The sequence below is a fragment of the Mus caroli genome, unplaced genomic scaffold (genome assembly GCF_978045245.1).
Source record: "Mus caroli unplaced genomic scaffold, Mus_caroli_1 scaffold_34, whole genome shotgun sequence".
Taxonomy (NCBI): domain Eukaryota; kingdom Metazoa; phylum Chordata; class Mammalia; order Rodentia; family Muridae; genus Mus; species Mus caroli.
The window spans coordinates 376,670-389,285 of NW_028227289.1; the positions used below are offsets into that span (position 1 = coordinate 376,670).

The 12,616-nt window shown below is 37.8% G+C and overlaps 1 protein-coding gene across 1 annotated transcript; it reads left to right on the forward strand.

Moving 5' to 3' along the window:
* The first annotated feature begins 4,501 nt into the window (after window positions 1–4,501).
* Window positions 4,502–10,343, forward strand: LOC146999815 (uncharacterized). The gene is made up of 3 exons (XM_085834403.1): window positions 4,502–4,619; window positions 7,426–7,508; window positions 9,488–10,343. The coding sequence occupies exons 2-3, from the start codon at window positions 7,480–7,482 to the stop codon at window positions 10,134–10,136; spliced, it is 678 nt and encodes a 225-aa protein (XP_085690529.1). The 5' UTR covers window positions 4,502–4,619; window positions 7,426–7,479; the 3' UTR covers window positions 10,137–10,343.
* Window positions 10,344–12,616: the final 2,273 nt, after the last annotated feature.

Sequence of the window (12,616 nt, forward strand, 5' to 3'; positions counted from 1 at the left end):
GGAGTTCCTCTACAAAGTTATTTAAACCATTATATAGTGTCCATGATTGGGGCAACATGATCTCTCAGAAATTATCTACTGTATAAATAAAATTGTTAGATGGATTAAAGATTGCTTTAAAGTATCATCCAGTGTTGGATGCTGAACATACAATTTGACAAAACTACTTTTTATTCCTCAAAATCTTTGAAATAAGTTAAAACCAAGGCAAGAGGCAAATCACTAGTAGGGGAAATTTTGACTATTTTTCCAAATAAAGAAACACAGAGCAACAATCAAGCAACTAAACTAAATGGCAAACACAGGGACAGACTAGCATGAGTGTACTGGCTAGTTTTGTGTCAACTTGACACAGCTGGAGTTATCACAGAGAAAGAAGCTTCAGTTGAGGAAATGCCTCCATGAGATCCAGCTTTAAGGCATTTTCTCAATTAGTGAGCAAAGGGGAAAGGCCCCTGTGGGTGGGGTCATCTCTGGGCTGGTAGTGTTGGTTCTAGAAGAGAGCAGGCTGAGCAAGCCAGGGGATGCAAGCCAGTAAAGAACATCCCTCCATGGCTTCTGCATCAGCTCCTGCTTTCTGACCTGTTTGAGTTCCAGGCCAGTCTGCATCCTTTGGTGATCAACAGCAGTATAGAAATGTAAGGTGAATAAACTCTTTCCTCCTCAACTTGCTTCTTGGTCATGATGTTTATGCAGGAATAGAAACCATAACTAAGACAAAATGGTACCAGCATAGTGGGGTATTCCTGTGACAATCTGACCATGTTTTGGAGAGGACTGTGCAAGGACTTTGGGACTTTGAGCTTGAAGATCCATTCGTTGTTAAGAGCTCTGTCAGATGTTGTGTAGGAGCTTGGAAAATAATGTTGAGAACAGTGCAGAAGATGGCGGTCTGCCTTGTGAAATTTCAGAGGGAAAATTAAAGACTTTTCAGGGCCATTGCTATTTTGATTGGGAAGATTCTGTGGTTCTGGTTAGCTGGGGCTAAAGAATCAGCTGTGATTAACAAGATACCAGAACAGTAGTAAAACAGTGAAACTTTGCATTACTGGGACTATTGATGCTGGTTAGCTGGAGCTAAGAAATTAGTGGTGATTAAGAAGAGACCAGCATCATTGAGGTGACATCTTCTGGAAAGTGGTTTCTGAAAGCACAAAGAGACTGTGTTCCAGAGATAGTCAAGGTTGTACTCCTGCTGCAGCAGGACTTGGTAATGTGTAAAGGTCACTCAGATGGTACTGGTTTTGAAGGCATGAAGGGGTCACTCAGAGAAGCTGAGGCTCAGCACTGTGAGAGGTCATGGAAGACCATTGGTGACGGTGCAGCATCAGTTGCAATTGATGACTCAGGATTGAAGGGGTCATGTAGTGTTTTGGAGATGCCAGTACCATGAGATGACCACCAAGAGCAGAAGCAGTGGAGTACAGGCATCTGGAGCCTAGAAGATGATGTGTGTGCTACAAGGGGCATGGCTGGGGAAGTGACCCAAGCCCTTGGAGAAGCCTAGAAGATCATGAGTTGGATCACAGACATTGATGGTTGGAGATTGATTTTTGCTTTTGATTGTGACTGTGCCCTGATATTTTCCCTCTTGAAGGAAGAAACTATTTAAGTGGAGCCCACAGTTAAGAGACTTTTAATTGTAAAAAGACTTTGTATTTTAAAAGAGATGGATATTTTAAAGAGATTGAAAATTTAAGAATATGTAAAGAATGTGGGACGTTTAAAGATATTTAGACCTTGAAAATGAATAAGAATGTAAGGGTTGAGGCTTACTAGCGATGTGTTTGTGTGTCAAATTGACAAGGGGTCAATTGTACTGGCTAGTTTTGTGTCAACTTGACATAGCTGGAGTTATCACAGAGAAAGAAGCTTCAGTTGAGGAAATGCCTCCATGAGATCCAGCTGTAAGGCATTTTCTCAATTAGTGATCAAGGGGAAATCCCCCTTGTGGGTGGGGCCATCTCTGGGCTGGTAGTCTTGGTTCTAGAAGAGAGCAGGCTGAGCAAGCCAGGGGATGCAAGCCAGTAAAGAACATCCCTCCATGGCTTCTGCATTAGCTCCTGCTTTCTGACCTGCTTGAGTTCCAGTCCTGCATCCTTTGGTGATCAACAGCAGTATGGAAATGTAAGCCAAATAAACCCTTTCCTCCCCAACTTGCTTCTTGATCATGATGTTTGTGTAGGAATAGAAACCCTGACTAAGACAATGAGGAAGAAAATTAATGTTTATATAGGGAAGTCAGAAGGAAACTAGATGTCTCATCAGCTGGACCCAGGCTATATGTCCAAGCTAAGAGGCCCAGGAAGCTAAGGAAGCCTCCCCTTGTACCTACTGACTACAAAAGCAATTCTACAACTATCATTCAGTAAGTCAAGCAGTGGTGTATGAAATAGAAACAGAAACAAGCTTAGCTTCAGAGCTTTCAGACTTCAAAATGCAGACCATGACTATCAATGTTGACAAACCAGGGACATTGGTAGAGTGACTGATATCCTAGATAATCCCTAAATGATATAGGGTCTTCTAGTATCCAACATAACTCAAACATCAAATTAATGCAGAATGAAAGATTTGTTATAATCAAGGAACTCCTGATCAATCTGAGATGCTATACAGACTGAGGGAATGAACTACTACCAAAATGTATGAGGACGATATACAGCTTTTGAGCACAAAACTCATAAAAGCCATAAACATCTGTGCTAAATTGGAGTTAAAATTTCCAGCAATCAATATCCAGAGAGGGAAATATCCTGGGAATATTCCTTTGTAGCTTATCCATTCTGATCTTATTAGTTTTTATTGAAATTGCTTCAGCTTTTCTTCTTCTTACATCATCAAATGAGCAGTCACTGTTAATTTAGAACAAATGAGCAACCGTGTCAGCTCTTTTTTCTCTGTCTCTCTGTCGCTGTCTCTCTCTGTCTGTGTGTATGTGTGTGCAGATTTTTCTTTAATATTAATTTACTCAGCTCAGTAAGCGTCCTCTTAGAAAAAGGAAAGAGCCAAGTTTTACACTTTGAACACTTAACCAAAATTGGCTTTTTTCATAAGTCAATGAAATAATAAATTATCTCAAACTTGTTATTATTCTTCCATTTACAAGTTTTGTAGAATATTCACAGAGTTTACAATAATCTTTATAAATTTTTGTCTGACAATGGTAGAAGACACAAGGATATTTGTTTGTTGGTTGGTTGGTTTGTTGTTTGTTTGTTTATTTGTTTGGTTGGTTAGGTTGGTTTGGTTTTCAAGACAGGGTTTCACTGTGTAACCCTAGCTGTCCTGGAACTAACTTTGCAAACCAGGCTGGCCTCGAACTCAGAAATCCTCCTGCCTCTGCCTTCCAAGTGCTGGGATTAAAGGCATGTACTACCACTGACTGGTAAGGATATTTTTAATTAGGATCAGGGAACTCTTATATCTTTCTCTGTTTCTCTGTTGTCTCTGCATTTGTGTCTGTGTGTCTCTATATTTGTCTCTCTCTCTCTCTCTGGCTTTCTCTCTGTCTCTCTCATTTAAGACCGTGTCATAGTCCCTGAGATTATTTTGAGGCTCCACAGATTTGCTTATTAAGTAAATGAGGGCCTAAAGGCTCCTAGATTCTCAGTTACTAGGTTTTCTTAAGAGACTGAGGAAATTAACCTTTCTATTCAAGTCCCAATATTTGTATTGTTAGCAAACAATACAGTCAATATATGCATCCAAAGTTATTTGAAAACTGGAGTGCTTTAAAGGTGAAAACAGTCAGCTTCAGGGATGGGGTGGCAGAGGCCTACTTGCTATTACATAAACAGGTACAAGGTCCACTTAATTGTCTGATGAAGATAGGTCCTGGGGCAAGTGTGTCCCTAAAATTGTTGATGCATGCTATAATCACAGATGCAAGTGTACAAGCATGTTTGAATGATGTTTGGTTTTGCTGCCTTCAGTAAATTTCTCTTTTGATGTTGATTTGCAGAACTCAATGAATTTCCCATTGTGAAAGATGATAGGAAAAGCAAAGTGGAAAGAAAGACACATTTTAGGGAAATCCATAACTTTCTTTGTGTTGGATACTAAAGAAGATAAACTGGAATTGATAAAGAAGGAGAAATGATATAAAAAAGAGTGAATACTTGAGGGAAGCTTCTAGGACAGGAAAAAAAAAAAAAAACAACAGAAAATTTCCTAAGTACTGGCATCTTGTTTTCAAACTCATTTTTATTCATAAACTGAAACTAAATTCAAATTCCCAGGCCCTAGGGCGTACTCCCTAGTAGCCGAACAGTTTCTTTAATTCATTTTTTGCCCCCTGATCCATAATTTCCATTCCTAAAAGAGCTTTCTGATTCTTAGATTATTTCCACTGCTCAGAATCCACCAACTATTTAGAGTAGTCATGGAAACATAAGAATGTTTAAACTTACTTCTCAGTGCTGAGCAGCCATTAACATTCATCTATCCTAAGAGCTTTCAGAGCCTCTAGACTTCTTGAATACCTGTATAGTCTTAACAGTTGATGGTCTTCAGAGAGAACTTCAACACTATTGGATGGTGTCTCAAGTCTGCTTATCACAATTGATAGTGACCTTGATCACAGCAGTAAATTCTAACACTGTGATTTCTATCATTAGGTAAGTCATTCTGAGAGTCTCTTTGAAATGAAACATTCCCAGAATTGTGTAATACAATGTAGAGCATCATGAATTTCTTTATATGTAATTGTGTGTGTGTGTGTGTGTGTGTGCCAGATCTGAATGTAATTTGTCAAATCAAGCATCAAACTTTTTATGCAGAAGAGAATAGGGAATTTAATTGAAACACCAGCAAGGCACAATGAGGTTAATGGATTCTTACACAAAACAGAGGAATGCAAACATGGAAGGACTAGCAGGAACTAACTGGGATAAAATTCAATGTTAACAACTGGAATCAAAAACAGCTCCACCTAAGGTCCAAGTAATCTTAGAATCCAGGGGCAAGGGCTTCCTGCCCTTGCCACAGTTCCTATTCTAGTCTATTGTATAGTCCACCTTCCCCCCCAAGCCACTGTAAATACTTGTATATGGGTGTAACTCAGCTATCTATAGTTCTAGGATTCTACTCTGAGTAGGATCTTTATATATAAATTTTCCCACAATTAAATATGTTCCAGGAAATAAAACTGCTAAATCATGACTCAATAATCCAAACCAATAGGGTGTCCTTCATTTTATAAGTTAAATTCACCTCACATCTTCATAAATTATATTGCTTTATAATACTTTTATCACTTTTCATATATTGTGATCACATATCACTCCCACACTTTCTCCAGCTCCTCCCTACTTCTGTACCCTTTGATTCTGCACTGTTACTATGATAATATATGTAAGAAAAGACTGTCTTGATTTTGGAAATGGCATATTGTCATTTAATTGTTCACAGACAACTCTGGCACATTTAGAATTACTCATATGAAATGTATACTCACCCACTGGCCATTGCCTAGTTTCCACCTTTATATCTTCTATATCTATGGATTTCAATCTACCACATGTCTCTTTTGTGTGGAATTACATAATATTTGCTTATTTGTAATTTTCTCCTTTCAAAAGATTTCATATGGTATCATGTTCTGGGCCAGCTGTGGTTAAACAGCACCACTTTCTCCCTAATGATGTCTAGGAGCTAGTGCACAGCAGGCAAAAAGGATGACGTGGAGCTGGGAATAGATGGGATCTATAGGAACCCAGTCTATAGGATCGCAGTCTGACTGGGAGAGATTGCCAGGAGAAGTCCTTCTCCAAGTATGTTAATGAAACACTTTTTTTAAAAAAAGCTAAACTTGTGTTCATACTTTTATTCAGGATGAGTTTGTAGGCACACATTTTATTTAGGCTCAACCAGGACTGTATATGAACCTTGGAGAGTGAGAACATTTTCCAAGTAGAGGGTGCAGGAGTTAGGATTCTCAGAAAAGATCAGAGAAGTTGAAGCCCTGTGGTAAAAGGAATCTTCCACTTTGGATTGAGCTCAGAGAAGTTATATGGTCATGGTAGACTGTAACCTTAATTAGCAGGGCTTCCCTGACAGTCTCACATATTAAATAACCTGTCAACATCTTCTTCTTCAGATTTTTATATGCCTTCAGTGAGAAATGAACATATATTTGGATGACACGTTTGCTTTTTGTGAATAGTGCCATAAACAATGCTATATGATCATCTACTTAAAGTTTCTTGAATTCTTTTGTAATAAGCCCTAAAATTAAAATGATAGATAACATTGGAATACCACATATTAGAATTTAAAGATGATTAGGTTTCTACACTGCCTACACCACTGGAAATAAAGATTTTTAACCATCTCACACCTTTTCTTGAGGTATTGTGTTTTTCTTCTTAGTCAAATGTATTGTGAACAAAAAGGTTTTATTCAAGCTGAGATAAGGAAGCAAAGAGACAAATATTTTATACTTTCCACAAATTTCTGTCATTCTTGATTTTCCTTTTTATAGGCCACTGTTGAACACTGCTGTATATAACATAAAATTCAGCTGATTGTAGACAGTCTTTCTGTGTGAATAAAAGTTCATCTAATATCAGGAGAGCCTGTGAACACTGCATTTAATGATGAATTCTCCTGACATTGATTGTTGGTTATATCTCTATACTTTTCTGAAAAAGTATATGATTTCACTGTTTTACATTTTGTTCATATAGGATATCATACATTTGAGCATTTATCACAATTTCATGAGTATTGAAATTTGTTTCTTACTGAGAAAATACATTTCATATAATATCATCTCTTAATAAACTGTACCTTCAGCAACTCAACAACTCCCAGATCTTCCACGAATACTCTATACAGAATTATACCCATTCTACCTGTCACTGGAATAGAAACCAAAATATGAATTAACAGTTAAAAAATGGCATAGGATGAAAGCAAACAAGTAGAAGAAGAGGGCAAAATTCCCACATAGACACACACACACATAGAGACATATATTCCATCAAACCTCAACACTGAAAAACAAAAGCCCTGTTAATATAAATGAAGGAAAGAGAACAAACAAATGAAAAGAAACAAAAAGAATGTTCACCCACAGCATTGTGAGGCAAGGTACCTTCAAAATGTCAGTGGGTTTGTTTTATGTTGGGCATCTACTGCAGGGCATGGGGCCTGAAGTAAGAGTAATTTGTACTCCCAGTGAGTCCCTATTAGAGAAAAAGAGTTTTCTTTGTCAATTGGAGATAGCATCTGGGTTAGTGATTGGAGTGTTGTAGAACCAAATAATGAGTAACTTGTTTAATAATCTTTAGGCAAATTCATAGAACTAGATCATGAGGAGAGAGAGAGAGAGAGAGAGAGAGAGTGCATGCTTGTTATAGAATTGGTGAGAATTTTCTATGTGGTTCAAATTCTGCCTCACCGTAATTTTTTTTTCCCCAGTGATTCCTATGTGAACATTCATTATTACTAAAAACTTTTTGATCCATCTTCCAAATGTATAAATTCACCTATAACATGCAGAGGTAAGATCTAAAAGACATCCATAATTGCCTAGAAATTTTTTCTTCAGATAAAACACACATCCAGTTCCCCGTTTGAGACATGGAAATCCTCAAGTCCTAGAAATAAAAGAATATCCCTATTTTTTCTGGGGTAGTAAAAAATCTCAATACTCCTTCACACTTTTTCATAGCTTACTCTTCTATATACAGGGTAGTAACCAAGGTGTGTATCAATTCCAAATACACTTTTCTGGTGTAACTTTTAAAGTACGAAATATATTGCCTCCACCTAGTTAGAAATCTAGTGGGTATCTTAATTAGAGTTTCTATTGTTGTGAAGAGACACCATGACCATGGCAGCTCATATAATGACAATATATAATCGGGGGTTGGCTTACACTTGCAGATATTCACTCCACTATCATCATGGCAGAAGCAGTAGTTATGTTTGAGAAGAAGCTGAGAATTCTGCATCTTAATCAAAGGCATCCAGGAGAAGAGACTGTCTCATGGGAAACCATGAGGAGGGGATCTCAAAACCCACTCGCACAGTAACACACTTCCTGAAACAAGGCCACACTTCTTAGGAGTGCTACTTCCTGAGTCAAACATATTCAAACCACAACAGGGGGGTATGTGAGAAAAATGTTTCTTCTCAAGAAAATATAGTTTTTAGGTTCTCTGAAGACTTTTAACCATTCAATCATGGACAGGGTCTATACTTCTAGTGAGTGGAAGATTCAATTAAATCCCTTCTTGCAGAACAACACTGTAGAAATTCCCTAGGATAGAATTTTTGGTGCTGTTTACATTTTCTTACAGATTTGAGCAAATAAGACATGCACATAACTTACTTCATTTGGAGTATCAATGTTAAGTGTAATTTATGTTTATAGAAGGTATTTTCTTATGTGAAATATGCCCACATACATTGCATATTTCACTGAAGTGAATTTGGCTATCTAAAGGGAGAAATTTGACAAAAAAACACAACAAACTAAAACCAACATCAACAACAAATCCATGATGGTTACAATTATTTCTATTTTATGTAGTATGTGTTGTGTATGCATGTAGACTTTTACTTATTATAGATATCACTGTCCAATACATAATTAGCAATGGATATACCACTGACCAATATTCCTCAAATCCATATTTAATAGATTTTCAGGATTAGGTTCAGGATCCTGATATTATTTATAGGATTTCATATTTTTCTTTTAAATAATCTCATAATTTGTAATAAGTTTACAAGTAAGAATGTCAGTGCCTACCTAGGCCAGTTGTAGAACTAGCTGGTCTACCTGAAGTTACTCTTTTGTGTTTATCAATCTTAAAATCATAATGTTTATGTATATATATAAATGTATCACATATATTTCATTGATAAAATTTTGTTCACTAGCTAATCTCCAAGGACACTAGGGATCAATTCAAAGTTCTGGCATAATGGCTCACCAAAAGCTGTAACTCCATTCACAGTTTCTGACACTCTCCTTTGGACTCTACAGGCAACAGGATCAAAAGTGTTTACACATACATAGTTGTAGATGCAGACAAACCATTACAAAATGTCAAATAATTTTAAAATAGCTTATTTTACTTACTACAGAGGTATGTGTCTGTTGGGGGTATATGTGCATATGGATACCATGTAATTTAAGGACAGAAGAGGAATTGCCTCCTCTGGAAGAGGTTGGGAACTGCCCAAGGAGGATATTGAAAAACATTTTCATTTTCAGGGACAGCAAATTCTCTTGTCCATTGAGCGGTCTCCAATATTTTGATAATGATTGGAAAGGAAAAAAAAATATTTCGTTTATTCTTGTTTATAATAATTAAAAGACAACTATGTATGTAGAAGTTTTAAATGCAACTTCTAGACAAAAGAAACAAAATATGACTAGTTAGGTGCTCTCTAACAATAACTTATACTGTTTCTTTTCTTTTATGTGTTGTGTCTGATTGAATCTGTATTTCTCCAACATCATCTATAGTTCCGCTGAAGTGAAGGAGTGGATTTTCAGATTGACAAGCCTTCTGTGCAGCTTTATGGTCTGGGGGTTTGGTATCAGCCTTGCTACTAGTAGATACTGGCGTCTGTGGGAATTCAACAACAAGGCTCTACAAATGGTATACATTGGACTGTGGGAAGCTTACTATTATCAAGAAGTCAACAAATCAGGCTCAATAACCAGAGTGCCAGTGCACAGTGCTATGAACTCCAGCTGGACCATTTCAATTGAGATTGAGTACGCAAGGGACCTGATATTATTAGCTAATTCTATGCAGCCCATAGTCCTTATTTTCAGTTCTGTGGCTATTATGGTCTGCTGGATCAGAGCCCCATATCCTGATTTCATGATCCTGTGCTATAATACCTCTGTATTGTTTCTGGTTCTAAACATCATTTGCACAGTTTTGGCTGTGAGCTGGAACCATGTGGTGGACCTTTATGGAGAAAGTACCCTTGATTTTCCACCAAAGTTTCCTGTTGGGAAAGATGACTTGCTAAGAAAGCAGAAAACTCATGTGTTCCCACTGGGGATGCTAACAGCTGTGCTTTCAGTCATCAGCATCATTATGTTGTTTTATGAGATGTGGTTAATTAGACCAAAGTCCAAAGTTAAGCCTGGGTTTCCATGAAACATCCCCATCTGAAGACCTGAGCTGAGGGTTATATCTCAGAAATACCTGCCAGAAGACTCCAGGAAGACCCTTCCTCCATGCACTTAAACCTACTGCAGTTATTTACTCATGTAAAATAAAACAACCACTTGATTATCCTGATGCTGATATATCATGTAATCATAGCCTCCTGTACTCTGCAAATGCATTCCTGTCTTCAGTCCCAGAAATCTATAGGCCAAGATCATGTAAATAAATACTTTTAACAAACAAAGGGAAAGAGTTCAAGCTACAGTGATTCATATAACCAAATCCAGGTTGAAAGAAAGCAAATAAATTGCCTTATAAGAAACAGAAAAGCAACCATAGGCAAGCTACCACAGGAAAGCAATGTGGAGTCCTTGTGTTTAACACAGCCTCAGTGCTGTGGCACCCATGATTGGATTAGTATTTGGATCATAAGGAGTCCACATGTCAATGGAACTAAATTGATAACATCCATGGTTCTGGGCAACTAAGAAGAACTAGAACCCCTTAAAAGTCCCTACAGTAAACAAGTCAACTCTCGGCATGCAAATATAATTGTCCTCTCACAAACAGTAAACGTTTCTATTGAGAACTACTTAGCTGAATACAGTCTTTTCTCATACAAATGGGAGCTCTGCTAGAGTAAGAGGATTATAAGAAAAATTGGTAGGCAAATAAACCACACAGAATCCTCCTCTTTCACTTGTAAACCTTTTTTTTTTTCATGAAACAATGTCAAGTCCTGTTAATATAAATTTGTAAAGATGAGCAAAGTAAATGTTATTCAAAATAATTTGCTTTTCAATAGGTCTAGCTCAATCATTGTTTGTTTTCATACAGCAGCTGGAACACAAATCAGCATCCAGGAGAAATGATGTTTTCTATATTCAGTGATCACACACACACACACACACACACACACACACACACACACACACACACACACACCTGTATACATATGGGAAAACTATCCTAATTTTAGTTGAAGTCCACTATGACTGGATAGTTTCTATGCTCAGTGTAATATGGATGACTCACTTCATTCACAGGATTTCTCCTTCTCTGAACTTATCTGGAAATCACCCATATTAATGTCTACCAGAGGAATATCCCATAGCCTCAATTCAATTACAGGATCAATTTTGTTTCTCCTGATAAACTCTTTTCAGTCAGGAACTGAGATTCCTAAATGCTTCCACATGTTAATGAAGCATTCCAGGTACCCTAACCATCTAGCTAATGACCATTAGCCATCTTGGCTGTTACTACCCAAAAAGGCCCAAAATATCATAGGTCTTGAATCATCCTAAGTAAAATATGAATCAATGTGTCTTGGGCTCTATATTCAAAGGCAGAACCATACTACATAGACTTATACAACCAACTACAGGGTCATAAGAATATATTCGCTTCTTTTTTTTTAATTAGGTATTTTCCTCATTTACATATCCAATGCTATCCCAAAGGTCCCCCATTCCCTCCCCCCACTCCCCTACCCACCCACATTTTGCCCCTGGTGTTCCCCTGTACTGGGGCATATAAAGTTTGCAAGTCCAAAGGGCCTCTTTTTTCAGTGATGGCCGACTAGGCCATCTTTTGATACATATGCAGCTAGAGTCAAGAGCTCCGGGGTACTGGTTAGTTCATAATGTTGTTGCACCTATAGGGTTGCAGATCCCTTTAGCTCTTTGGGTATTTTCTCTACCTCCTCCATTGGGGGCCCTGTGATCCATCCAATAGCTAACTGTGAGCATCCAAATATGTGTTTGCTAGGCCCCGGTGTAGTCTCACTAGAGACAGCTATATCAGGGCCCTATCAGCAAAATTTGCTAGTGTAGGCATGGTGTCAGCATTTGGAGGCTGATTATGGGATGGATCCCTGTATATGGCAGTCTCTAGATGGTCCATCCTTTTGTCTCAGTTGCAAACTTTGTCTCTGTAACTCCTTCCATGGGTGTTTTGTTCCGAATTTTAAGAAGGGGCAAAGTGACCAAACTTTGGGCTTCATTCTTCTTGAGATTCATGTGTTTTGCAAATTGTAACTTATATCTTGGGTATTCTAAGTTTCTGGGATAATATCCACTTATCAGTGAGTACATATCATTTGAGTTCTTTTGTGATTGGGATACCTCACTCAGGATAATGCCCTCCAGGTCCAACAATTTGCCTAGGAATTTCATAAATTCATTCTTTTTAACAGATGAGTAGTACTCTATTCTGTAAATGTACCACATTTTTTTTATCCATTCCTCTGTTGAGGGGCATCTGGGTTCTTTTCAGATTCTGGCTATTATAAATATGGCTGCTATGAACATAGTGGAGCATGTGTTTTTCTTACCAGTTGCAACATCTTCTGGATATATGCACAGGAGAGGTATTGCAGGATCCTCTGTTCGTACCATGTCCAATTTTCTGAGAAACAGCCAGACTGATTTCTAGAGTGGTTGTACAAGCTTGCAATCCCACCAACA